The sequence below is a fragment of the Amblyomma americanum genome, chromosome 3 (assembly GCF_052857255.1).
Source record: "Amblyomma americanum isolate KBUSLIRL-KWMA chromosome 3, ASM5285725v1, whole genome shotgun sequence".
Lineage (NCBI taxonomy): Eukaryota > Metazoa > Arthropoda > Arachnida > Ixodida > Ixodidae > Amblyomma > Amblyomma americanum.
In genome coordinates, this window is record NC_135499.1 from 151,857,839 (window position 1) to 151,885,717 (window position 27,879).

Below are 27,879 nucleotides of genomic sequence, written 5' to 3' on the forward strand. Positions count from 1 at the left end.
TCTTCCTTCGCAGGCAGTTTGTTTTTCAAGATGACGCGCTCCCCCCCCTTTTTTTTTCTCCTTCTTTGACGCCATTTATCGGAGCTGCGATGCCGACCCCGGTGTCTAAACTAGACCGCGTGAGCGGGGCAAAAAACGAACAGAAAAAGTGATGACAGCGAATGAGAAAAAGATGAAACTCGTCACCCGTGCATAAATATCTCGTATTGCGCCTACAAAAACCGCGAGGCATCACTCACTGCACGCATCTGCGCGTGAGTTCGGCAGCGCTGGAGCAAGTAGTAAAACTCTGCGGTGAGTGTCAGTAATAAAATAGTGCTTCTGTGTACAACAACGACATAAAAGGCAGTTTCTTGCGGGTTCTCGCCAGCCGCCTCTCGAAAAGCGGGGTTCCACACGCAGTGAATTTGGGCCGCACGCCGAATGCATCCATGCTGTGTACAGGCTGTTTCACCTAAGAATTTATATATTTTAAAAAAATAGGCTTTTTGAGTTAGAAGAGCGCTTTATGGGCGTTGCACTGCCGGCGGTGTAGTACATCAAAATACAGCTAAGAATTGTTAACTAGCTGGCTGCAGCTGAACTAATAGTGAATAGTTAACTTTTTAACTATTACTGTTAGACTCCTTAATTACTGAGCGTCGTCTAGCCTACCGTAATTAATATCCACATTAGTTTTAAAAAACTTGAAAACGCGGCTAGCCTCGGTGCTGTGGCCCAACAAATTTTGGCGATTTCGATGAGTTACGTGCACTGGAGAGGTTGCTTTGCCTGCAAGTTTTTCGAAAGCGCGTGCATTTTGGAGACATGTAGCCAGACTTTATTGGGCCACAGCGCCGAGGGTAATCGCGTTTTCGGAATTTTTAAAACTGATATAGATATTACTTGTCCATATAGATATTACTTGGGCTACATGTCTCTAAATAAGGAACCTAAAAGTGATAGTTAGAAATTAACTATTCAATATTAGTTAATAAGCCAGCTAGTTAGCATATCTAAGCTGTAGTCTGATGTACTACACCGCTGACAATGCTATGCCGAAAAAAAAAGTGCTCTGTTAACTCACAAAGCCTACTTTTTTTAAAAAAATGTGTAAAGTCTTAAGTGAAAAACCCGTATAGTGATACAGGAACCGGGTCCAAAGACGTAGTTGCCAGTATTTCACAACTATGATAACTAAAAAAGCAGGGCAATAATTTTTACAGAAATTACCTAAACGACTGAGTCAGTATACACAACTATTACTAGATGACCTTGGCGGGTAATGCATGTAGCCCGCGAGCGTGAGCCGACACACACAAGATTGCTTGGTTGCTTCGCGTGTGCATTCTGAGAAAAGAAAAGTTGAGAACCCTGCCGTTCGACCGGCGCTGACCGTATGCGCGGAGGAAGACTTGAGATTACGGGAATAACATTGACGAGGTGGCAATAGTAGATGACAGCGGCAATCTTCGACAGGAAACGCCATTATCGCAGTGGCTCGAGATGATCGTCCGTGCTTTCATGCGTGGTGCGAGATGACGGTGAATATTAGAAAGACGAGTTAAGCCCTGAAGTTGCTGGAGGTCTCCCCGGAACTTAACACCAATATATAGGCTTTATATTCACGCAGAATAAGGCTGTAAGCCAGCGTCCGAGTGTTAAATCTACTCGTATTTTCACAGCAACGCAAAAAGCTGGCAAAGCTTGGGTGCTTTATAGTTTACTATTCTTAAGTGCTGTCACAGTGCGCAAATGTAGCAGAGCAACTTACAGTGTTTTCTTTATCAAATAGGTCGGGCTAACCGGCGGCGTAAAAATTTTCCATTACGGAAGCTCGCTGGTGGCAGACAATCATAATCATAATAGATAAAAACGCGATGATGCCCCTACGCTTGAACGTCTCATGTCATTCGGAGAACTCCAGCGACCTCAGGCTTTTTGTTGAGCAATGGCGGAATTGCGTACAAAAAAAACATCCCTTCCACCAAGCACTGACCGACTGGCAAAAAAGCCAGCTCGTCACTATAACGCGGACTGTAACAATGTTTGCACTCTTTGCCTTGCATTTTCCTATAAGGCAGTGACGAACCAATGGCGAAGACCCAGATGCCCAAAACTTTAAAGTGCGAAACGTTAGCGGCTGTTTCTTCCGCTGCAGGATGTGCAGCACACCGAACACCTCCGAGCGTTGCGCACTGACGACGACCCGCTATACTTGCACGTATTGCGGGCGGCCCCAATAAAAAGGAGGAAAGAAATGCACTTGCGGAGATGATGGAACAAAGACTGCCCGCATGAAGTCGCACACAAGCGGGCGGCCCGGATGAGAAGCCACACGCATTCACTCTCACGCACCCAGCACACACTCACGCACGCGGGTCATTGAGTGTGCAGAAGAAGGCCTCTGTCGGAGCACGAAGTCGCACCCCTCGCGGTAACTAGCTACACCCAGTACTGGTTTTTCCTGAGCACGGTGGTGGGCGCCGAGAAGCGCACGTCGCCGTTCCAGTCGTCGCTCTCGCTGGCGCCCTCCGAGGGCGTCTTGGCCGCCTCGACGTGTCCCAGAGGGGTCACCTTGCACGTAGGCACCGCGGGACTCACTTCGCTCCCCACGGCACCCGAACCCGCGTAAGGCGGCAAGCAGTCCAGGTCCGCGTGCGCCGTGGCCGCCACCACCGTCGGGGGCGGCTCGCTGCTGCTGCTCGACGGGGACGTGGGCGGCGGGGCCGGAGGCGCGGGCAGCTCCTCCGGGAACGCCTCTCGCGGAGGACCGCGCGACGACGACTGCGCGCTGCCTCCGGACTTGTCGCTGCCGCTGCGCCGGGAGCGACACGCGCCGCACGCGACCCCGGCCACAGCGACGACGGTGAGGAGCAGCAGCACGCCGGCCGCGACGCCGATGACCACGAGGTGCTCGTTGGTGAGCAGCGGTGCCCTTGGACCCGTCTCGACGACTCCAGGGGGCCGCTCGGGGACCACACTCGCGTTGTCCGCGGGGGACAGGGTGCCGGTCGGCGCTGTCGGTGCTTGAGGCGGCGTCGCCGCCCCGACGCCCGGGGAAAGAGAGCTGCCGCCCGTCTGAACTTGCACCAGGAAGCGGCTGCTGCCGGGCTGCACTCCGGGCGCCGTCAGTTCGAAGTCGAAGTGGTCGTTGACGACTCCGGAGGGGCTGTCAGCTAGCGTCTCCCTCCGGTGGGCCCGGTAGAAGACTGTCTCGTTCAGCACGTCCTCGTGAGTGAAGTGTAAGACAGCCGTCTGCGAGGTGCCGTTGGAGAGGAGCAGAAGGCCGTGGACAGGCTGCCGCGTGACGCTGTACCTGCGTGAGCGTGATGTCACAGAGAAGTGTCGGCAAGTAGCTGACTGGGGGCTGCTTGAGTATACGTCGGTGACTTTAGGAGTCGCCCAGTGCGAGAAGAATAGACAGGGAGCTGTCTTTAAATCTTACTTGCACCTGCCAACCGCCTTTTCTGATTTGATATGAGGAAGACTCCAATAAAAAAATTCGGGGGACACTTAAGCTCCGCCTTAAGGGTATGACGCGACACGTTTGCAGATGAATCACGATTACGTGATGCAATTAAGAACACGAGTGAAACGCAGATCTGCAACATGAAGTTGTATTACTCAGTAGAATGCGAGCCGAATAGACAGAATACGCGGCGAACACTGGTCGCGACTGAGAGCAATGCTGCCGAGGAGAAAAAAACTGATTCGTTCAGCCAAGGTCGTTGGTCGCGCTTGGCGCGAACACTGACTGCACAGAGCAGCGGCTCTGTCTCGTCTCATAGCGGAACCTTTAAAACTATGGTGTTATGGCTTTGGTACTACAGCTATGTTGGAGCGAGGTTTTCACTTCCATATTTTTTATTAATCATACTTGATGGTTTGTATGAGACGGTCACCTGCACTTAGGTCTATTTGCCTCCATTTGCTGATTTCCTTTGGCTTGTGAGAAAAAAAGCAGTAAGAAAAAATAACAGGGGAGAGTACGCTATGAGACTGCTCCTTAAAAGGATGCATATCAATGAATAGCTTCAGGGAGGGGCTTTTGCGCCTGTGCATTGAGCCATTATCTCACTAAGAGACGAATTGCCAAAGTTCGCGAAAAGTCCAAACTTACCGGGGGTTTCCATTTGACCGAGCCGCCAGCTTCGATGCGTCCAAATGGTCCACAGTTATGAGTACCGAGCGGCCTGCCATTGCCTGTAGCGGTCGTTGTCTCACAAGCGCCTCAACTTTCACTTCCACATTCCGAACGATGACTGGACTCGTACCGCAACTCACAGCGATTGCAAACGCATCTTTTGAACTGCTGAGGTCATGCTGTTCGTAGATGACGAGCCCTTGTTCAAGGTCCCCTTGAGTAAAATCGTCCACAGCGGCTCCATCCGGAAACACCAAATTCCCGAACCGCGGCGCAGAGGTGACGTTGTAAAGCAGGTCGTCCATATCGGCGTTAGTCCATGCCCCAAACACTGCCGTAGTTAACACGGCCCTGAGGTCACCTTGTTGCAGAACGAGGTCGGTGCCATTCGCCAGACGCACCTCCACCGGCTCTACGTTTAGAGTCAGAATGAACGCTTTGCTTGGGTGAACGCCATCACTGACAATAAAGTTGAATGTGATGGGTGATTTCGGGGATCCGTTGTGAACTATGTATATCCTGCCTTCGTCTATATCTCTTTGTGTAAAGTTTGTTAGCGATGTTCCGGAGTCTCCTAGGACAAGGGTTGCGGCTCCAGTCTCGTCATTTTTTACCACTCTGTAGACTATCTGGCTGGGGGCTCCGTCGTCGTCTGTAGTTCTGACGACCTCGCGGGTGACAGCAGTTCTGTACCCTTTAGTTATGCGCATGACAGGAGACGGCGTCTCTAAGCTGAACGGCTTATCATTGACTGGTTCTACCGCTACTTTCAACGTGCTGTTGTGCAGTGCCATGTCGCCGTGATCCCCTTCAGCCGCAGTCAGAAACAAGCCCACTCCGAAAGAATCGTCTAACGTCTCAGAATCGTCGTGCACATAGACGACGCGGTCCAACCTGTGCGCTGATATGCATACTGGCACGCTGGCGTTTTTCTGGTCCACTTCCAGCCACCCGCGCACTGGCTGCGATAGCAGGCAAACACGAAGCCTCGGAGGCACGTCGGGCTTGCCCCGCCAGAGTGCTTCCAACGCCCCCACGTCCAGCGCCGAAGACAACGGCACCCTTCCTCCTTCGGACACCCGGAGCTGTCCGAGAACCGAAGTCAGGGAATCGTCCAAGGCAATGCGGATAGCAAACAAGATGTTCTTGACGGGAACCGCGTTGGGAGTCTCCAAGTCAACCACGAATGAGTCGTACTCTACTGGGGCAGACATGGGGGATCTGTGCTCGTACAGAACCAAGTAGTTGTCGATGTCCGCCTGGGTGAAGCGGTTAAGCTGGGCCAGGGTTCCGTCGCTGGGATTTTCACGCAGGAGCCTGCCCAGACGTGGCGTGCGAACGACCGCGAAGGAGACGTCGCGAGTGTGGTCTCCGGTGCGAGCAAGGAGGTGGTCGCGCGTGATGGACTGCTGGCTTCCAGGAAGTACACTGAGCGTCTTGTTGTGCTCCAGGTGGATCTTGAGGGGCCGCGCATTCACGGTGAACACGTGCGGAGAACCTTGATTCAGGCCGTCCGTTACCTGGAACTTGAAGCCTCCGGCGGGTGAACCTGCGTGAGGATAATACGTGTAATGTGACGTGTCGCTCCAACAAGATGCCACATGAACCCGCGCGTGTTATAAGAGGCCCGCCCTTTTAAAACCACCGCCAATCTGACCTTCTCGGTCCTGCGTGCGAACTTTCCAGAAGTACTGTTTTGTCTCAGTTGTCAGCGTTGAAGGTAGAAATACAGGGTGATCAAAGATAATCCTTACAGATTTTCTAAAATTAGGCTAGGGAGTATAAGGCACAACGAACCGATGTTAAACCCGAAACCCTCTCGTCGAGATGGTCCGCCGCTCTGCGCAGCTCCAGCCTCAACGACCAGCTCTGGGCCATTCAGCAGGCCTTCGAGGCGGCGACGAGACAAGACCTCGAAGTCCCTACGATGGAGACCTAGGCCCGGTCGCTCTCAACACTGCCAGACACTCAATAAAGTTATTACTCACTCTCAATCCTAAAATTAGGCGCAGATAGGTACGGTCAATACTCCTCTGCGCATAATTTATACGGCAAGAGGGACAAGAAATAAAAGGATTATTGTCGTCTTCAGGGACCTAATTAACAAAACCTTATAATTAACCTTTTAGTGAAAGCATTAAGCAGGCATGTTTATATTGGAAACTAAGAGGCAGTCGCATTCGAGTTCAGTTCCATTTGGTAGAATTCTAGCATGCCTGTGTTCCCAGACATTAGCGTCCAAATGTTCAGCTCGATCTGTGAAATTGAGCATGCAAGGCGGTGACGATCGGCACGAAACTCCTCCCTTTCGTCTTACAATGCGTAGAGTAACAGGAGACACTGATAACTACTACCTTTTCACTTTCGGCTATCGAAATGAAGGAAGCGCCCAAAGCAACAGCTGCTTCAGATTGGGGAGGAGTTTCGCGTCGACTGTGACCTCCTTGCATGCGTAAGTACGTGATATCAGTGGAAACTTTTGGGGCCAATATCTTGGAACAGGCGTGGTCTAGAGGAATCTTACAAAATGAAGTGGACTAGAAATGTGGGTGCCTCTATGTTTGCAATATAAACATTCACATCAGCCGCAGTGGCTAAAGAGTTCATTATTATATTCTAGTTAATTAGGCATGTTATCATCTCCCTTTGAGTCGCATAACTGACCACCTAACTTATGTGCAGAGGTGGAGCTCACGTACCACTCGGAGCATTATTTAAAGAAATCTGTAAAGCTCAATTTTGATCATCCTGTATAGGAAGCTTGGAACGCAGGTATGGTACGCGTAGAGCGAATTTTGAGAGCCCAACAGATAATCGACTACCGCAAGCGCTTCACGTGCAGGTGCGCGCACTACAGGAACGGTGCCCGGCTCAAGGGACGGGTACCTACACCCACCGGTGTGCACGAAGACGACCGCGCCGCGGTTGAGCTGGTCCTGGGTGAACGACAGCAGCGGTGTCTTCGTGTCGTTCCTCAAGGCCACATATCCGTTGCTCGGCGTCGAGATGTGGAAGCGCAGCTGGGACGCTTCCGAGTCGTCGTCCAGCGCCGCCAGGTGCGTGGCCGAGATGGGCGCCACTGCGCCTTCCCACAGGTCCAGACCCGTGTTGTTGGCGATGTAGGGGGCCTCGTCGTTGACGGGCTGCACGGACACGTGCACCGTTCCGGGCAAGCTCTCGCGTCCCACGCCTCGGGCGACGACCGTGAACCAGTCCCTGATCGTCTCGCTGCCGTCGTGCTGGTACTTGAGCTCTCCGCCGTCCAGCTGCTCCGGAGAGAAGGCCGACGACGAGAGCCGGCCGTGCTGCGGAGGCTCCACGACCAGGAGCTGCGGCAACAGTTCCCGCAGGGCTCCCGCGCTGATGTGCGAACCGTCGAGGGTGGCCTGCCCACCCTCCTGGACGCTCACGTTGCCTGTCTCCAGCAGGATGACCTGGGGCACCACGCGTACGGCGAGGTCCAGTCGATCGCGGGAGGAGATGCCGTTGGACACTTCCAGGCCCACGACGTCTTCGGTGCCGTTTCCGACGTGCTGGTACCGCAGACTCCCGGCGTTCACGTCGGCCTGTGTGAACGTGCTTGTGGCGTAGTCACCCAGCAGGAGCCGCCCGGACAGTGGCGGCTGGACGATGGTGAAAGTGATGTTCGCTGGGTCGAGTGCCTGATGCCTTACCAGGAGGGTTGACGCATTCAAGACCGCGACGTCACCTGCGTTCGTCGTGAAAAATCGGCGCTCCTGAGGAGACCTCATTTCCTGAACTTTAATGCAGTACACGGGACGGTGTGAATTTCGCAGCGAAGATATATGTAATATTGCGTCGCCTGATCGAAAGCCACTGTCGAAGTGGACACAGGTAACACACTTAGCTCAATGTATTTAGGGGAATCCCCAATTTGGAGTACATTTAAATTATGGAGTAAATACTTGATAGCATCTACTTGAGTGCCGCCAAATGGCTGCGCACTAAGGCTTTGCAGCTTTCTCAGAAGCTTCGCAGTTAAAGAAAAATTCGTTCTGGTCTGGGGATCGAACCCAGGTCCATTCCTTTTCAGGTGCAGCTGTTCTTCCAGTAAAGTTACCAAGATGGATAGAGCGACTGCGTCGTAGCTGTTCTACCAGTAAAGCTAAGCAAAATTGCTGCAACGACTGCACTATGCAAGTGATGGTCTCTGGCTTAATCCCCGGACCAGGACGAATTTTTTTCCAACAGCGAAGCTCCTGACAAAGTTGCATAGATTTATTTTTGCCGTTCGGTTGCACTCAGGTGGATTCTAATGAGAAATTACGCATGAATTAGGAAAATACATTTTGTACTAGAGGCATGTTAACCACGAAAAGCAGCAATCACAGCAGTGCTAGCACTTGTTCTCTGGCGGAAAGAAGGTGATAACGGGCAGCGAGCACCTTAGGTGCCCTGCTAAACAGTAGGTATCGAAAAGGAAGAGGACAGGAGAACGATAAGATGGCAAAGTGGGACAAGGTAAATAAAGGATGAGAGGAAAGCTTCGAACATCTTTGCGCTTGTCATTGGTTCATCTTTCGACCCCTCGCACTGTAGAACTCTTTAAGTTGGCTGCACACCTGCTCATTACCTGCGGTGAAGAGCTTGGTGCCCTGGACTCCGATATCAACGGAGGAGAAAGCTACGCGACTTCTGCACCAGTTCTTAAAGTATATAGGCCTAGCTACATGAGCTTATATGCGCGCGATATGCTCTCCGTGATCAGTATGCCTTTTTTATTCCTCGATTTCTTTTCGTTCATTCTTTCCTTTCTCCGTGTATAGGCATATACAGGTCACCTTGCTCCAGTTAGCACAGCTATTTTTCCTTCGTTGCTCTTTCTTTGCTGTTTAAATGATAACAGTCGGCAACAAAAACGAAAAAAAAGATTACGCGAAAGAGATAGAATGTCACTGATCGTCGTTTTAACAGAAGCTATTTTAATTTTAAACAATACTGCACACTTTCCTTTTGAAGCAATCTCCGAGCTTGCTGGTAAAAGAAAAAAGGAAAGCTAAGAAAAAGGAAAGAAAACAAGAGCGAATGTAAGCATACCGAACGGCTCTGCTGTTTCAAGTGGTTAAAATTTCGCTAACATGCTCCTAACAGCAACGTAATAACTGTGAACTTTTCGCGCTACCAAACACGTGGTTAAAAAATGACAGTGGCTTAACTTGGCTAACCTCGGAATTCAGCGAAAAGCAAGCACTCTTGCTAAGCGTCTGAGGCTGGTACATGGCAGCTCCTCTACACGCTCGTGACAGCCGTTCTGTATGTACCTGCACCACCACGTGGCTATGACGTGGTATCACATGGTCTTACGATACCCCCATCGGATGTCATCACGTGGCTCCACCTCGCCCCATCGGATGTTCTCAAGGTCAAAGGTCAACCCAAAGGCCACTCAATGTCAAAGATCAAATAAAGGTCATGGGTAAAAATCAGGGGTCAAGCCTTCGACGCCATAACTGTACCACACATGGTCATACACGACTATCGTTGTTCGGGCTGAAGGTCGTTCAAGGTCGTTGTGCTGCCTACCCAAAGACTGTTTTACCTAGCGTAGTGAAGCTTTCCGCTTCAGAAGCAGGAGGAAAACTTGAAGGGGCCGCTGCTCACCATGGTCGACGAACAGCGTAGAGTTGCGCAGCACCTCGATGGGCTCCCAGAAGCTGTCCGGGTAAACGGTGATCCGAAACACTCCCGGCGCCGAAGTGGTGTCTCCCAGAAAGGCTACGAAGCCGAACGCATCCTGGTAGGCTGCAGTGGGCGCCGAGTCCTGGCCTCCGTCCACGCTCTCGTACTCAACCTGCGGGTGGAAGAGTCCCACACCGAGAGTGAAAGTCCAGCCACTGGCGAACGACTTCCCTCTCCACAAGTGAGCTTCGTTTAACATGCCTGCAATGCTCTACGGATGAAGACTGACGCCGTGGGAGGTTGCAGAGGCTGCAGTCTCGACCTTTAGAGCGCGTTACGGAAGTAAAATTCTTAGGCGTACAATTCCACGAAAATCTCCGCTGGACGTACAGCACATATTCAGCGCATTAAGCGTACCATAGCACAATGCATTGGAATGCTGAACAGGCTTCGCCCATTTCTACCGCTCCGGCTAAGGCGCCAGCTTTATTTCAGTGCAGTTCATTCCAGGTTGCACTATAGTTAACTTATCTGAGGAGTCACTGGGAAAACTAATCTTGAAAGCCTTTTTTTATTGCGAAAGAAATCTATTCGCTTTATTAAAAATTTATCAAGCTATGACTGCACATCTTCCTACTTCAGCAAGAACCGAATCTATCTGCCCTATCTACTGCAAGACCCAGAACAAATTATGGTAAACAAACAACCGATTATCAAATTATAACATTGTGTAATGCCTACCAGTCTCTTACTCAGATTGCTTTAGAAAGTTATAGTGTGTCTGTATTCAAGAAAAAACTGACGATTCTTTTCCCCCCCGGTTAAATTTCAGCTAATTCTGTATACTTAGTTTGAGTGTGTGTTTGTGTTCTGTTTCCTTTATTATTTTTTTGAATGTGCATATTATGAAATGTTTCGTTTATTGTAAATTGATATTTATTATTGTCTATCATTAACTATTTTCTATTGTGATCATGTTTGCTCATTGTTTTTTATCTTTTGTCCATTCGGCCCCCGTTTTTCATGATGTGTGATCGGGGTGTAGGCCTTGTCAGGAGGTATGCTTGGTCTACCTCCTTTAGCCTCACCTCGAGGGCATATTGTATATAATATGGCCAAATAAACATACTACTACTACTACAAACATTATATTATGAGCGACTTTCGCAGGTGGCATTCTTGAAACTCATAGCCAATCGGTAACAATTTTTTTTCTAAATACACGACCGATCAAACACAGTATGAATTTAGCCACACAAATATACAGAAACCAAGAAACAGAACAAACTATGGTATGCAGTCTTTGAACTGGCAAATCCCAAACCTTTTGATCTCAAATCCCGAGTTAATTGATATTATGGAGAAATCTTCCTCTTTCTTTGCTTTTCGTAAGCGGGCGAGAAGTTACTTTCTGAAAAATTCACTATAATTTTTTTTCTGCTTACATCTTTCTATTGATCGCACATTTGTTTTGTTTTCTATGTACGTAGTCAGTTTCTATACATATGTTCGATCTGTGTTTGTTCTTGCACTGCTCTGTTCTGTGATATTTTTCTTTTGTTTTTTCTAGGTATACAATTAGTTTCTATAGATATGTTTGATCTGTCTTCTCTTTCGTTGTCGTTTTCTGTGATTTTTTTACACTTGCTTTCTGAATAATAAGAATAGAATGAATGTTTATATAAGGAAGTTGCGTTGTACAAACATTTACATTGCGATCGTTATATTGTTTATGTATGTGTATATAAGTGCTCCTTGCTGTTGTGTTCGAGTGGTGCTTAGGATCCAGTCAGGAGGATTGATTTTCGCCTTTTGCCCTCTGCACCAAGACACTGTGTTGTCTGCATTTCTTGAATAAAAAAAAGTGAACGCGGTAGGGACATTGCCAAGACTGCGAAGTAGCTACTGTCCGCACCTGAACCATTATAGCTTCACTCCAGTTTCGTCTTTCCAACTGGATTTCGCGATATAGATTGGAACACTATGCTTGCCTCAGGAAAAAAAAAGGGCAAAGTGTCACGAGGAGCTGACGCGAAATAAAAAAAAAAGGGGGGGGGGGGGCAGGGGTCCACGACGTTTATGAGTAATAAGAAAAAAGTGGTAGGGTTTTAAAGCACCTAAGCCGAGCAGACGTGCGAAAGCATGTATTTAGCATGGTTTGCTCATGGTTTTGCTTTGCTAGGTCGATGGCACGACGATATTAGACTCAGGTGAACCTCTGATCGAAATAAAGTTCATCTGATCTGTTCGCGCAGCACATAGAAGGCTGTCGCGTTGGCACAGTGCCCTCGTGCAATAGCCAGTGAAGCTGATCTTTTCGTGCCGCCGCGGATTCAAAACCCAGTCACGGCAATATTTATTTTATTTCTCCACTGGCTGTTACTATGCTAGGTTTTGCCAGGGTCACCTTCAAGGTCAAACTTCACACAAATTCGGTGAGCCGGTTAGGCCTCCTGATTTTGTTCACCGGTCGTGCGAACCTTCTCTCCGCAAAGCAATATAACTGTTCAAGTGATTTTGTATAGCTTCCACGGATGTTTAGGATCTTTTTCACGCCATGCAAAAATGTACTCTGTCACTCGTGCTGCCAGTTCATTCACGAGACATTTTTTGGAATGACCGCAAATAAAGTGGCTTGTACCTGGCGAAGAAGAAAGGGTGAAACATTTATTGCATACTCTCAGCTGTGAAATTCACGAGAAAGTTCAACGTTAAAAAGGAAATCGTTTGATGATGTGGTCTCTCAGATATCGAGGCTTTATAAGTTAAGAAAGGGGCAGTATTAACGGCCTATTTCGGAACCGATAAATGTTAATTGCAGCCACCGCTCTGGCTCAGTGGTTATGATGCTCGGCTGCTGACCCGAAAGACGCGGGTCCGATCCCGGCCGCGGCGGTCGAATTTCAATGGAGGAGAAATTCTAGAGGCCCGTGTACTGTGCCATATCAGTGCACGTTAAAGAACCCCAGGGTTCTTTGGACCCAGGTGGTCCAAATTTCCGGAGCCCTTCACTACGGTGTCTCTCATAGCCTGAGTCACTTTGGGACGTTAAATCCCCATAAACCTAACCAAATGTTAATTGCAATATGGTGTGGGCAGGGATGTAGCTGGAGCACATGGAAAAAGACACTGGCCCGTCCCTTACACAGTGCCCATATCGGGCATGATACAATTTCTTCAACGAGAGCATTTCGCACACGATTCTTATGCAGTAACTAGCTCGGGCAAAGTCAGAGGGACATAACAAAGGCTTTACCAGTGCTAACTATCTACAACTGTTTTCTTAACACCTTGCATTTAACTGGTAAAGTTTTACAACGACGTGTGGCTGTTGGTGTCAGCGCACCAAACTAAGGGTACGCTTCAGCGTTATGACATATCGCGCCGCTGCACACTAAACAGAAAGGAGTAAAAAAGGGACTAAGGTGTCCTCTAGCGCACTAGTCCTTTTTATAAAAAAGCAGTGCTCTAGAGGACAGCTTACTCCCTTTTTACTCCCCTAAAGGCGTATTCGTGTCTAAAGCGTACGGGACCACTCTCCGTAGGGTCGCGGCAACTGACTTACGGCCTGAGCGTCGAGGTCAGCCTGGCTGAACTGGCGGGCCTCGGCGCCTCCGACCATGAGCAGACCACGACGAGGGTGCGAGGTGACCTTGTAGGTGATGGCACCCGCCCCGGCGCGAAGGTTGGTCTCCGCGGACAGATTGGCCGAGCTCAGGGGAGCCGCGTCGCCACGCCGAACCACTAGTCCCGTGTTGACGGCCACCTGCAGAGCGGCCTGGTCTCAGACTCACTTTGCACAAACGAGAAACTGAACACAGGACAAGATGCGGGTCAGCCTTTGTATGCTCTCTACAAAGCAGCGGCGGAACTACCACTAAAGCATTCTTTCGGGGTATACACTGAGAGGCAGTGGCGTTACAATGCAACTGTGATTAATAATAATAATAATAATAATAATAATAATAATAATAATAATAATAATAATAATAATAATAATAATAATAATAATAATAATAATAATAATAATAATAATAATAATAATAGGTTTCTTGGGGGAAAGAAAATGGCGCAGTATCTGTCTCATATATCGTTGGACACCTGAACCGCGCCGTAAGGGAAGGGGTAAAGCAGGGAGTGAAAGAAGAAAGGAAGAAAGAGGTGCCGTAGTGGAGGGCTCCGGAATAATTGCGACCACCTGGAGATTTTTAACGTGCACTGACATCGCACAGCACACGGGCGAACGCACTTTGGTTACGGGCACAGAAGCTATATGGGCATTATTCTGCTCTATGACCCAGAGAATAAAAAACAAAAGGCGGGGAATAAAACACCGAAGAGTACGAGACAAGAAATCGTCGCGAGATTTCTAGGTTTCCCCGCACACAGTGGCTTCTCGTTTATATTTCTGAAAGCTGGGAACACTGAATGTCAGTGCCGCCACGTACTACGGCTGCCGCCGCTTAGAGAAGAATTGAGAGGAAGCTGCTGAGGACGCACCCTGACAAACGGCTTTGAGGCGCGTATCTCGAGCACACCGGACGCGTAGTACTGTCCGTCCGTCACCCACAAGACAGCGCGGGCCGAAGGCGCACCGCTGTGCCTGGAAAGAAAAAAAAGTAAAAAAGAATGGATTTATTCCTTGAGAAACAGCAACTGAACCAGCAGCACTGGTTTACGCAGCCAGGTATAGGAGGCAACACAAGTAGAATAGCGCGAACTATGGAACAACGATCAGGGATCACAGAATAAGAAATGCCCAAGCAGAACATTTTTCTGGGCTATTCTGTCCACTGCGCTGCTTCACTTAAGTCAGAAGAAATGCTCTTTTTAGTAGCAACGACATATTGAAGATTCATCAACGTTAGCATGCTATAGCTGTCCTTGTAAAGAAAACTTGTCGGTGTGCTTTGCTACCAGACACGAAAAAAAATAAATTAGTGCGTTTAGCCTTCTGTTGCATAACGAAAAGCTGGAGGGGACACTTAAGCATGGTGTTAAGGGTATAAAGTGACATATAATGTTAATGGATTAATACTCATAAATGCGGAATTGGGCATTCTCTACTTTACATTCATAGACAGCTGGGAGTCATACCCCTCCTGGCGCAGTGGTGCAGCGGTCGAGCGATGCGCCACTGCCCTGCGATGGCAGGTGCTGCTACCGGCGATGATTGTGAGACCTATACGTTGCTCTTCCCAAGCAACCACTCGCAACCAATGATTAACTTAACTGTCATTTGCTACTGTGGACAGTTTGCTGAACCCGGTGGGCAGGTCGTGATGACGTCACAATGTCACGTGACCTAGGTTGGCCACCTGCAACCTAGGCTACTTCTCTGGACATTTTTCGTGAATTTTTCGCTCACGGCTAACGACACCGACGCCGGATTTCCTGTGACACGGAGCCTTTAACGCTATCGGCTTAAAATATGTGCGAATTTCGCGCAAGGCAGAATTCCGCTCTTAGTGCCATTGTCATGACGGGCACACCACAACCGACACGGAAGTCATTCTCTACTCATCTAACACTACCGTTACCTCTCCTTATTTCTCTTACCCTCCCCCTCCTTTGTGGAGTGCTAGGCCTCACTCGGGCCCAGGAGATTATCAGCGGGATTTGGCGGAGCAAGCGGTCTTCTTCACGGGGCCTTAGTGATGGCCTCAAATAAAGTCTTTTTCCTCATGCCTCCTTCCTACACTAGCATGTTCTGCACTCACTATCGCAAATTCTTTCAATTTTCTTTAGCTCGCAATGACTGCCCCCTGATTTATGTTCGTTTTTATTTTTTTATTCACCTCCCTTTCACTTCACGTAGCATTTTTTTATACTATTGTTCTAACCCCGTAACTGTAATGTGCAAGAAGTCTTTCCCTTGTATATCGAGCGAGCAACATGTGTTGAGACGGCGCGCCGGTAATGCTAAGACGTTAAGAGAAAACGTAGCCTTGTCAAGTGTTGGCAGTATTCCATGTTTCACTCTCCTTGTCGTAAGCAAGCTGTATTCCAAATGACCGAGGCCTGATTAAATGCACAAAGCAGTGTTCAGAGTAAAAAAAAAAGAAACATGCAATCATCTTTCCTGAACAAAGCTTCTTACTCAGGCACTCTAAACTAGGTGTCTTTAATCTTTTATTTCCCAGCTTCAAATTATTTCCCAAATGTGCGCATTCAGCAAGTGTATTTGGCTCTTTTCAGAAAATTTCTCTCGAAATTGCGTTTTTCCTTGGTGCTCCGATTAAAAAGGGCGAATATAAACACCTCCGGTGCATTAGAGAAAGCGCAGGGTACTTAACCGGCTCGCTAAACTAATGCGCACGATCCTGAGAACTGCATGCATAGGTTGTTTATAGCAGAAAGAAAATTGAAATAAAATAGCGGATAAAATATTGCAAAGAGAGCTGCTACCCTGGAAAGCTATAAAGGCAGACCTGCACATCTACGGTGAAATGAAGGACAACTTTTTTTCTGCCTACATGTGGTAGAGCTGGGAGGTATGTGACCAGCACGAATTCTTTGCAGCTGAGTGCCAACGGTATTCTTTCCCGAACAGTTCCTGTTATCTTTTTTTATTTTTGCTTGGCCCTGTGACAAGCTTGCCTATCTTTTTTTGTGGATCAATGTTCATGCTTTGCTGCTACTCTCTCATTAAATGTCCATCCTGCTTCGAGTCTTCTTCTCCTTGTCCGAAAACGAAGCAGCGGGCGATGCCTCACCGGAATATGATCTTGCCGCTGTCCAGGTCGGCCTGCGTGAAGCGGTACACCTGGACGGCCATGTTGTCGGCGTGGAAGAGCGCCCCGTTAGGGATTTCACGGCGCGTGTACTGGATCTGCGAGGGCGGCGAGTCGGCGTCCTCGTAGCGCAGGTCCTGTGACGTCAGTGGTCGCTCCGAGTCCGCCACCACCTGGAACACCCGGTCCACCACGCGCACCGGCGGGTTGTCGTTGCGCATCGTCACCGAGATCCTGCGCCACCAGAGGGCACGACAAGCGCGAAGGCATCAGCACTGTGCGTTGCACTCGATCTGCATACTATACCAGAGTAAAGAAATGTTAGGAGTGCGAGTTGACACCGGCAGAAAATGGGTGCCAGAAAGAAACACACAGGTTGAATGAAAAGTTGTGCGCTAAAATATGAAAGGGACACGGTGAAGAAGCGGAATTTTTGTCTGATGAGCTGAAAAGCGATATGATGTGCTGCCCTCTGTCGACAGCTGTGAACATCAGTCAAAACGGAAAATCCCAACAGTTACTACAGCGTGGCACATCGCACTGTGATTGGTTACTTTTCTTCTATGAGGTTAAAAGTCGGCTGGGTCCCACGGGATCTGCCGGCCTATCAAAGCCAGGCAGATTTAGCGACCCGCCTTGCGAATAGAAACACATCACCGCCTCGGCTCCTTCAGTAGGACAGTTTTGCCCTCCTTTCATCAAGATAGGAACTCCTCCGGCGCCGCACACGTGCTCTCATCCCTCCGTGTGCGGTAACCCTCCTCCGTTGTCTTACCCGTGCAGAGGAGGTTGCGCTTAGGAGGATCCGGGTCAGGGTTGCCCTCACACCAGCCGTCACTCGGAAGTGGCCTCAGTACCGAGAATTGTTTCCTCGGCCAGGGTGTCCGATACGTAAACACGAGGACATTGAGGCCGACATTCATCACTTACTGTGGGACTGCCCAGCTCTCAAGCTTACAAGGATCCGGTACCTGATGGTAGCGGGTCTTTCACCAAGCAACCCTGATTCATACATTGCCTGGACGCAGGGACCCTACCATCGTTCTCTACTGGACTTCATCAAATCAGCTAACCTTTCTCCATTCATTTAATATCTACTACATCATTCATCACACCTTCACCCATCATTGATGCCCCGGGGAAATAAATTTTGCTTAAAAAAAGAGTCGGCTACATCTACGTGGAAATAAAAGCGACGTTACAAGACTGCGGGCTGTAAATGGCCAAACAGTGAAGAGATGGTTGGCTGCGCTGAAGAGAGGACCGCCGTCCATCACGCATGCGCACCTTACCGACTGTCCGCGAAGTGCGACGACTGGAGACAATGCAACCGGTGCCCACGACCTCATCGTGAAAGATCATCGAGGGAACTTGCATTAGACTGTAGAACGTGTGGGAATGTCGCACGAAAGTGTGCATGTCGCTACACATTCTTCGTTGTTCAGAAAGACGGCTTCCCCGCCATGGAGGCCACAAAACTTGAGTGAACAACAAAAGTAACAAAAACTGTTTAGTGCTGCTCCTTCGAAAAGTATTCGCCCCAACAGGAAGGAAATTCTTCGGCCGGTTGGTTCCCGAGATGAAAAGAAAGAACACCATTTTGACTCAGAAATGACGTTACAGTCAAAACAGTAGAAGCATTGCAGCTTTACATCTGTAAAACAGCTCCATCAGAGTTATCTGCAGCAGAGATCACAACCTCCGTCTTTTATGTTTCTGAGGTAATTTTGTTCATCGATCACCTCCCAAAATGGCAGAAAATCAATGCCAAATCTTACCCGAACCTTTTCGAAGAGTCAGTGGCTACTATTAGGAGGAAACGTCAAGAAAAATGTGAGTGATCAGGCATTATTTTATTCCAGGAAAACGCACCTTGCCACACAGCACGCCGGTCTCGGGAAGGATTTGAAATCCTGCGATTTTGAACTGTTACCGGAACGTGTCATATTTACACGATTTTGCCCCTTTAGACTTTCTGTTGTCCCTTCATATAACTCTTGAAAGCGACCCATTTCCTAAGATATGATGGATAATACCTCCGGTTGATGAGTTGTGTAACTTACAAGAGGAAACCTGATTAAAAAGATCTGCCAAACTAGAGCGCAGATGGAAAAAGTGGCTGGCAGTGCAGGCAGACTACAACCAACAGTCCTGAAGTTTCATCGCTCTCCAACAACTGCATGGCATTTCGACGCGGAACGTTTGATTCGTTTATCACATGTAAGGTGTGAACATTCAGAAGTAATAGACCGTCGTATCTTTCACATCAGGAATATCTGTTGACAGCGGTTGACTAGCGTGAGTCTGTAATAACCGAAAGCTAGTTCAAAGGAAGTCTCCATAGATAGCTCTATTATATTACATGTTGGAGACACCCATGGACTGGTCGGCACCACACTTTAGGGGGGAGAGACATTCTGGCCTCTCTGCCATACAGATGACACCTTTTCTGTTCGCCTAGACCACCAGGTGCCACGTTAACCTTGCCTAAAACACAACTGCACGTGTTACGTAGCACGCATATACGACAGTCACTAGTCACCACACTATAAGGTCTCACTTGCACTTAAGCACACAGCGGGTACTTAGATATACAAACTTTCCAAAGGAGAGCTATGGGGCTGATATTTCAGCCCGCGAAACACTGCTGGGTCCTCCCTGTATGCGGATGCACCTCCCAAATTCAACACAATGTGCACTTTAGTCAGACAGCGCGTAATGACACTCTACCGCGGTCGCGACATGCACCTCAGCACACATCACATGCTGACGTCTAGCGGGCAGAGGTTAAAACATGAAATAACGATTTGGGGTTTAACTGATACGTTCCTTACAGCCTACAACATAAGTTACACCATTGATGCCCAAGGCTATCCAAGGTGTATGCACAACACAGCCCACCTCCAGTAGGCCTTCAGCGTATGCCCTGAAATCCACACCTGAACATCGTCCACTCACGTTCGTTTAGCACCTTCCACGGAGCGCCGACCTTTTAGCGTGAAGAAAGTGTCGAGAGAGGAGAGGGGAAAGGTGCGAAGGCGCTGAAATTAAAAATTTGACTACAGATAACTCAGATTCTACAAAGCGCATAAAAACAAAATTCTTGCTGGAGGATATTTATGAAGCCAAATGGAATACACTATTAGACAGGCCCGAAATTGTAGCCTGGTCTGTGAAACAATAAAATAACTATTTAAGATTATTATTATTCTGCTACAATAAGAAGCCATGAAACCATGCGCCACACTGGGGTGTGGGGTACGGTCGCAGTCAGACTTTCTCTAGCCGCTGAACATGCTTCGCTCCACCGAAAGGCACAAAAAACGAACACTGATGAGCAGAAAGAAACCACACTCAGCTTTGGGGTGTCTTTTTGTCCGTCCGCATTCGTTTTCTGTGCTAACGTGAAGCATGTGTAACGAACTAAAGCTCTGGAATTCGTCTTGAGTATCACCGCAGTCCTCGCCTCGACAGTGTAGAGAGCCAAGCGACACGGCTTGTTTCACTCCCAGTGACGTGCCTCCATACACTTCCAATTGTGCTTCAGGAGCTTTGAAACATGCCCCAACCCAGCGACCATTGCTTTCTTGCGAGCAGTGGCCTGGAAGGCATTACAAAGATGGCATCCGACAATGTAGTGCCTATGTTGTGTTGAACAAGGTTATCCAAGAAAAAATTAATGCTTTGGTCTGCACGAGTCACTTCGTTCTCGTATAGTGTGTTGCTCAACGTCTCCGGTGTTTTCAGCACAAAATATGACCTTCCGCCACGTGTTCTCGCTTAACTCATGATGGCCGTTAATCGAAAGCGGAGCACACACGGGGCCTTGCAGACATGCTGAAGAAGGTGCTCGCCACAGTCGTTTCCTCTCGAGCTCTCGGCGGCGTGGTGCCCAGTGTGACAGTCGATTGAAAACTAAACATTTTGACAGATTTGCCTGTCTGGTTGGGTTTGAAGACTTATAATAAACTGCACAACTCCAACCAAAAATTTTAACTTTAACCCAACGTTTCGAAGCCGACTCGGCTCCTTCATCAGGGGTGACTGAGGGCAGTAGCTAAGCGTCTTTAAGTATGGAGGGGAGGAGGGGGGGAGTCAAAGGAACGATAGCTTTGACGCGAAAGGCGCGGAGGAGGGGGAGGGGGGGTGGGGGGGTTTAGGCTGCTAGTCACGCTGGCACACTGCAGGGATGTGGTTACGCGACTTTTTTTCGTTGAGTTGAAGAGCGAAGTCCCTGGGCATATACTGGGGGCAGGTTTCCTTTTATGCGGTTGATATTGTTCCGGGTGGTTTGGATATGGCAGGATTCCAGAAGGAGCCGTTTGTGGTAATTTGTTTCGGTTCCGAGGATGCGGGTCTCTTCGAAGTTGATTCTATGGTCGGAGTCCTCCGAATGTTCGGCTACTGGATTGTGTTCTCTTGCGAAGTTGCGGACATCGTTCTTATGTTGCCGAATTCTTTCTTTGAAATTTTTGGTTTCGCCGATGTAGCTTGCGTCGCAGTCGGCGCATGGAATTTTGTAGACAATGCCTTGGGCTTTTTCTCTCGGTGGCCGGTGTTTGGGAACAGGTAGGCAAAGCGCAGCAGTGTTTGTGGGCTTGTGCGCAACCTGGAGACCAGATTTTTTCAGGATTCGGGCGATGGTCTCGCTGGCACCTCCGACATAAGGTAAGGTGACGTATTTTGGTGGTGGCGTTGGTCTGTGTGCGTTGATTTCGTGACGAATGTTGTGTTTTTGACGTCAAATGGTTTTTTGAATAAAGTCTTTTGGGTAGCCGTTCATGATGAGTTCTTTAAATATCGTGCGTTGTTCTTTTCTTCTGTCAAGTTCTGTTCTGCAGTGTGTCTCAACTCTTCTGTACAGCTTCTTCACTACTGATGCTTTATGGACTGTCGGCTGGTTCGAAGAGAAGTGGAGATACCGGCCTGAGTGGGTTGGTTTGCGGTATACGGAGAATTAAAGGGTATTGTGGTTTCGGGACACGAGGACGTCCAAAAACGGCAGGGAGTTTTCTTGTTCCACCTCTAGCGTGAACTGAACGTCACCCCGAACAATACCCACCCGGAACAATATCAACCCCACAAAAGGAAACCTGCCCCCAGTATATGCCCAGGGACTTCGCTCTTCAACTCAACGAAAAAAAGTCGCCATTCAGCACCTCCCTGCAGTGCGCCAGCGTGACTAACAGCCTAAACCACCCTCCCCCTCCTCCGCGCCTTTCGCGTCACAGCTGTCGTTCCTTTGACCCCCCCCCCCCCCCCCCCCCTCTTCCCCTCCATACTTAAAGACGCTTAACTACTGCCCTCAGTCACCCCTGATGAAGGAGCCGAGTCGGCTTCGAAACGTTGGGTTAAAGTTAAAATTTTTGGTCGGAGTTGTGCAGTTTATTATAAGTGTGACAGTCGCACTAATGTTTTCAGTGCAAAGTCGGAAAAGGCTACTAGTTGATGCTAATGAAAAGACGTCAAAATGCTAGGGCACATAAAAACGCAAGACCAGCGATCCTTGTTCAGCGTTTTCTGCGAACTAACATCGATGCGCCCAGCTCTCTGCCGCCCTGTTTCAAAGAACAGGGACAGCGAGCTCACCGGAAGGTGCCGTAGAGCAGGCGCTCGCCCTGCTCGTACGCCACAAAGTCGAACTCGTCGCGGCTGTTCTCGGAGTCGTCGTGGCGGTACACCAGGCGTCCGGCCTCCATCTGCTCCGAGGTGAAGTTGCGCACGGCCCGCTGTTCGACGCGTTCCCCTGCCGCATCCAGCAGCCGCAGCTCGCCATGGCTGGGCGCGCGCGTCACGTTGAAGCGCGCCCGGCGGCCCTGCAGCAGGGGCCGCAGCCCTCCGAGCGCCGTCTGGCCGCCCTCGGGTACCGTCAGCTCCTCACTGACCAACACGGCGTCCTTGGGCATGTGGCACACGCGGAACTCCTGGTCTCGCGCCTGCGCCCCGCCGTCCGTCGACACCCGGAAGCGGAACACGTCCGACACCCGGGTCAGGGCGCGCCTCTTGAGCTGGTAGCGAAGCAGGCCCTGGTCGATCTGCGAGAGCACGGTGCGCAGTAATGGGTGAGTGTGAGAGCGGGATTCATCACTGGAGATGCATGGTTCTGGTCAATTTGTGGCCGTCCTGTGGCGCACAGAGCGAGCAGGTGAATGAATGAGCGATTGAGAGTCACATTTTCATTTGGTAGCGAAGCAGACCGTGGTCATTTGGGATTCTACTTCGGGCAGAAAGTGAAAAGATGGATGATTGACTGTATGACAGCATTCTTCTTCACTTGGCACCCATGAAAGGCGTGGGAGCGTAAGGTCGCGCGGAAACAGCCAGACCACTTCACCACAGGTAAATGCTCCTCGACGGCGCACAATCCCTGATGCAAGCGTCCCTTATTTCTCAGACGCAGCCGGGCCAGACTGGTTTGGTTACACCAGTTGTGAAACTCCGCTTGGAAACCCGGCTATTCCCCGTGGACACATCCTTGAAATGGTAACAGACCGTGTCGTCGTCTATGAGCCTTGCAGCCAGCTACTAGTGGTGCCCTGCAACTATTGTTTCTCTCCTACATTAGTGTTTTGGGCAGTTCGTTCGAATGTCGCAGGTGGCGTGACAGTCTGCTATCATACGAATTTTCGTCCAATCAGAGCGCCAGACTTCGATACACAGTTTTTATGGGGAACTATACAAATGGCCTAACCAAGGAGCTGTCACCTGGACAACGTTTGTCTTGGGCAGCAAGAGAACGCCGGAGTTTTTCGGTTGCGGCATATTACGGCGCCGACATCGTTTGATTCGGAGAAAGTCTCTAGCAGCATTACTGACGTGAACGAAAGGTTGCAATGTTAAATAGAATCAAGTCTGGTTGACTACTATGCACACGGGGAAGGACTATGAACAAGAGCGGACACACTCGGTGCAATACACGCTAACAAGGGTGTTTACTGTAAGGATATGAAGTTTCCCCCAGCTCTGTCGGCTGTAAACCCTAAAACAGTAGTCAAAAGGCCTTCCGGTCCATTTCACTACGAAGCCAGCGTGTTTCAATTTGGCTTCCGTGAGTGATACGGTGTCCATCCGGCTGGACATATTCTGCAGGCACTGGCTTTGGTAAACTGATGAAAACAATAAATGAAAGGTCGTGTAAATAAGCGAGCAAGCCAGCAAGGGGCTTCTTAGTTTTGTGACTATGCTAATAAGCAAGAAGCCTGACTTGGTAATGGCAATAGATAGCCATAGTAGTGTCCGTCTAATATAATGGCAAGCGTTGAGGCGCATAGTCATAGAAGGAGGGAACTACGGTCCTCCTTGAGAAAAGCGATTTCTGGTGGCGGTAGCTGGCAGTAGTCACGTGCTCTGACTTTCAGTAATACTGATAATTATTATTAGTGGAGTTTTTTGTGCCGAGATCGAAAGAATCGCTGTGAGGGGCGCTTCTTTTGACGGCTACGTATTAATTTCGACCGCTTGAGGCACTTGAAGACCGTCGAAATCACAGCGCACAAGAATTTTTAGTATCCTTTGCATCGAAAGGGTCTCGCCATAGCCGGGAATCGAAGCTGCGACCTCTTCATCAAAAGCAAAACGCCGCAACTACCTAACCTATGGTCACTGCGGAGGGAGCTTACAACGCTCTAGCATTGGCTTATCCATGTGACCTGCTCCTGTTCAGCCAGCTGTGCTACTGCTCGCTGTCATTACGGCTGAATTGCCCGTGCCGTACGACGCCGATCCTCCAGAGAGCAGGAGGAGCACATTTTCTTATATATGTTAGCTAACAGAAAAAAAAAATGCAGCTCTAAAACGCGGCCGTTTGTTCCCTTCAGGCTATAATGAGAATGGTTGCTCATTTGGGCGAACTACTTTGTATTGCTAACTAAGCTAACTAGCTGGCGCTGGGTTTCATGAACCACATAAAGAATGAGGGTTAACGATAACGTTACCAAATGGGGTGCGTCACTCGGGACACCGCATAATGTCTCACAGTTAGCAGGTTCCGAGAAAACCGTAGACGTACAGACTGCGTCTCATGAATTGTTGCGCTTCGAGGCGGAATAAGGCAGCGTCGTGCGTTCTTGTCAACTTCATTTAGAGCTATCTCAAGGCCGCAGATAACAGCGCGCTTACTGCCCTCGCTTCACACTGGGGACCAAGGACCGCGCATATGCCGTTAACCTGATAAGCGACTAAAACAATTGAAACGATAAACTGGTAAAAGAAAGCAGATCTCTTGCCCTCATTCAGAGTGGGGGCAAATAACCGCATATATGCCGTAAACCTTACAAGCGACTAAAACAGCTAAAATGATAGACTGATAAAAGCACTTCTCCCCTGTCGCTTAGGAATCGCAAGCATAAACGAAATTAGCAACACCCTCTGTGAAAACTGTTTAAAACTTCAATAAAGATATTTCATAACCGTCTCAAGTGTGCTGTCTTTTTTACAAATCACGCCTCAAAACAAACTACAAATATAAAAGCCAGCAACAGTGTACATCCTCTAAATACGGGTAGCCAGGTAATGTTCTATTCATCCGACGAAAACGCATGCGGCACTGTTGAGAGCAGAAAAGGACCGCTGCGCACTGAAAAGGGCAAAGTCTGCGGTATCCGGGAAATATCGTTCGGTACGGCTCCCAGCTTTCTCCGTCAAGAACTGTTTAGTCAAATGTACTTTGTGTGTAAAATTTTGTGTTCCTGACGAAATCAGGTGCCATATTTTGCAACGACAGTACTTTGAGTAAATATTGTGCTCCTTTGTCGTTGGTCCTTAAATACCGGAGACGACGACAGGCACTGCCTGCTAGGCGCTGTAACCTTGACTTCATTCCGAACCGAACTTCTGCTCTACTGCTGCACTACCTCAAATTTAGCAGGAAGCAGCACTTATCAATCTACCAGCTGTTGATTCTGTCGCAGTGTCCTTGAACGGAACCGACTGGGAATAGACGCGTTTTTAATAAACCAGGCGTCACAGATGACAGCGAGCAATGCTTCGTATATGAACGGATCTATATCTATACCGCCTCCAGGTCTACTCTTCGACCATCCTCACCTGCAACTGCGTGAAACGGCTTCCCGCCGTCAGGGAGACAGGAGCGCCGGCGCCGTGAGGCAGCGTCGCGAGCAGGAGGCTCCCGGCTTGCGGCGGCTGCTCCAGCGTGTAGACCACGGCGTCGGCCGCCGACGGCTTGGGCCACGAAGCGTACGTGAGGTGCGCGGCGCTCACGACGCCCTCCAGGACGCCCTCCAGTGTTAGCTGCTCGTTGTGCACCGCCTGCACGCTCTCGAACGACAGCCGGAACTCGTACGGTCCCGCCCGTGCGCTGGCGCACGAGATCCAGAACTGGAAGCTGTCCGAGGCCGCTGTCGCGGCCGGGTCGTCGGGTGTCGCCGTTGCGCCTTTTCCCGGATCGGGCTTTGCGTGGTCTTCCTTGGACTTGTCCACGTATCGGACCTTGCCACGCAAGATGTGGCGCTGGCTGAAGTGTCCCACGGGAGACCATCGTCCGGTGCTCTTGAGTCGCTCCAGGGTGCCGCGACGAGGCGGTCTCGTCACCTGCGCAACAAGGGGCACATCACGAAGCGAAGGCGCGCGCAGTACAGATTAAAAGCATCGAGTGATCGAGGGTGATTTCGACTGCGGTCAAATACAACACGGGTGACACTCTTCTGAAATAGCGTCTGTGACTATAAGGCAGAGGTAGGAAACTCCGGTTAGTTTCGGTTTCAAGTACTTCAGCCCAGCTGGTGACTGGAAGAGAAGAGAACTTTAAAAGTGAATGATTCCTGCGCACGCACATAGTACGATAAGCAACGGCGGTGGCCGAATTTTCTGAGGGACCGGGATACGAAGCTGCTCCATTCTCGCCGGCGGTGGTTAGCGCCCCTCCCTGCTCGGGGATGAAGATTTCTTCTGGTGGATACTGTTGTCATGACGACGATACGACGGTCCAGCTGGCTTCCCTCTCGTGCTGTGGGAGGAATTCGCACTGACGTCTGTATTGGCTGGATATTGGTGTATATTCAAGTTTCCAGCTCTTCAAATTATTTTTCACTATTTTGCTTCTTTATCACGCATGCACTTTGTTACAGGCAGAGACAGGCGAGACAAACAGCCAAAGCAGGGACCCAGCCAGCAAGGACTTCGCGACTAAACGCTCAGAGCTTAATCGCCCATTGCTACTTTTACATGGCATTGAGACATCCATGGTCTCTTCGCCATTCCAGTTATTTTGATACACACCGCCGTGTCATATCAGTGCGTAAACTTCTGCGCCACTATGCATCCCGAGCTGGAAACGGCGATGTCGCACACTGATGCGCATGCATGGAGAGGCGAACGGGGAGATGCCCACCTCATAGCGTATCTCGAGGTTCTGGTCGGGGGCGTTGGTGGCGGCCGACAGGTTGGCGGCGCTGATGGCGGCCCACCCTCCGCGGGCCACCATGAGGCCCGTGTTGTTGACCAGCGCCAGCGTCAGCTCGAAGGTGACCACCCGCAGCACCACCGTCTGCGTGTCCGAGCCGGAGGGCCCGCCGCCGTCCGACACCCCCAGCGCCACGTGCGACTCCGCCTCGCGGCCCCGGTGCACGAAGCTCACCAGGCGCCGGTCGATGTCCTCCTGCGAGGAGCGCACGGACGCTCTTGCTGCCCAATCACTGCCTTCCTGAGTTTCATTCAGTCAAAGCTCGGCGACAAGCACGCACGAGCCTGCACAAGCTCGGCGCCCAGATTAAACAGTGCTGCAGATTGTCGTGCGCCACAGGTCTGGGCACCCGCCCTTGAAGGAGCCCCCGTCTTTAAAGTCAGCTATGTGAATGAAAGCTGTGTGTATACCTATGACCATCGTCATTGCCTGTACTCTATTATTATCACCTCTCACTTTTATTACCTGTATTTCTGTCTCTTCCCCTTCCTCTCTCTCTCTACCCTAGCATGGAGCAGCATGTCAGAAACGTGTTTTACCGACCGGCCTATCCCCTCTCCTCACATCAAAGATTTCTCTCACTTTCCATGTGTCATTTGAATCCGTCGCGGTGGCTCAGTGGCTGTGGTGCCCGGCCGCGGCGGTCGCGTTTCGATGGAGGCTAAAGACTAGAGGCCCGTGTACTGTGCGATGTCAGTGCACGTTAAAGAACCCCAGGTGGTCGAAATTATTCCGGAGCCCTCCACTACGGCGTCATTCATAGTCTGATTCGCTCTGGGACGCTCTGGATTCACAGCCCTTTATGCCACTAGAAATGCGTTTATATCCTGACTGAGACCAAGGTCACTCCCAGATTTACGCCTTCGTCCGGAAAAAACAATGATAGGGAGAGCTGTGCCCAAGCTGCAGCTATCGAAAAAAGCCGACAAGAAAAGCATGCGCGCCACGAGCTAAAAGTT

The 27,879-nt window shown here is 49.8% G+C and overlaps 1 protein-coding gene across 1 annotated transcript in view; it reads right to left on the bottom strand.

Annotated features, from left to right (window-relative positions):
- Positions 1-532: 532 nt before the first annotated feature.
- The window catches only part of LOC144125198 (chondroitin sulfate proteoglycan 4-like), a 48,119-nt gene continuing 20,772 nt past the window's right edge, over positions 533-27,879 (bottom strand). The window contains 10 exon segments of the mRNA XM_077658401.1: positions 533-3,298; positions 4,103-5,675; positions 7,023-7,835; positions 9,749-9,938; positions 13,332-13,532; positions 14,267-14,369; positions 16,483-16,734; positions 22,090-22,535; positions 25,546-26,049; positions 26,849-27,115. Of these exon segments, the coding sequence (XP_077514527.1) occupies positions 2,425-3,298; positions 4,103-5,675; positions 7,023-7,835; positions 9,749-9,938; positions 13,332-13,532; positions 14,267-14,369; positions 16,483-16,734; positions 22,090-22,535; positions 25,546-26,049; positions 26,849-27,115 (5,223 nt within the window). The 3' untranslated portion in view covers positions 533-2,424.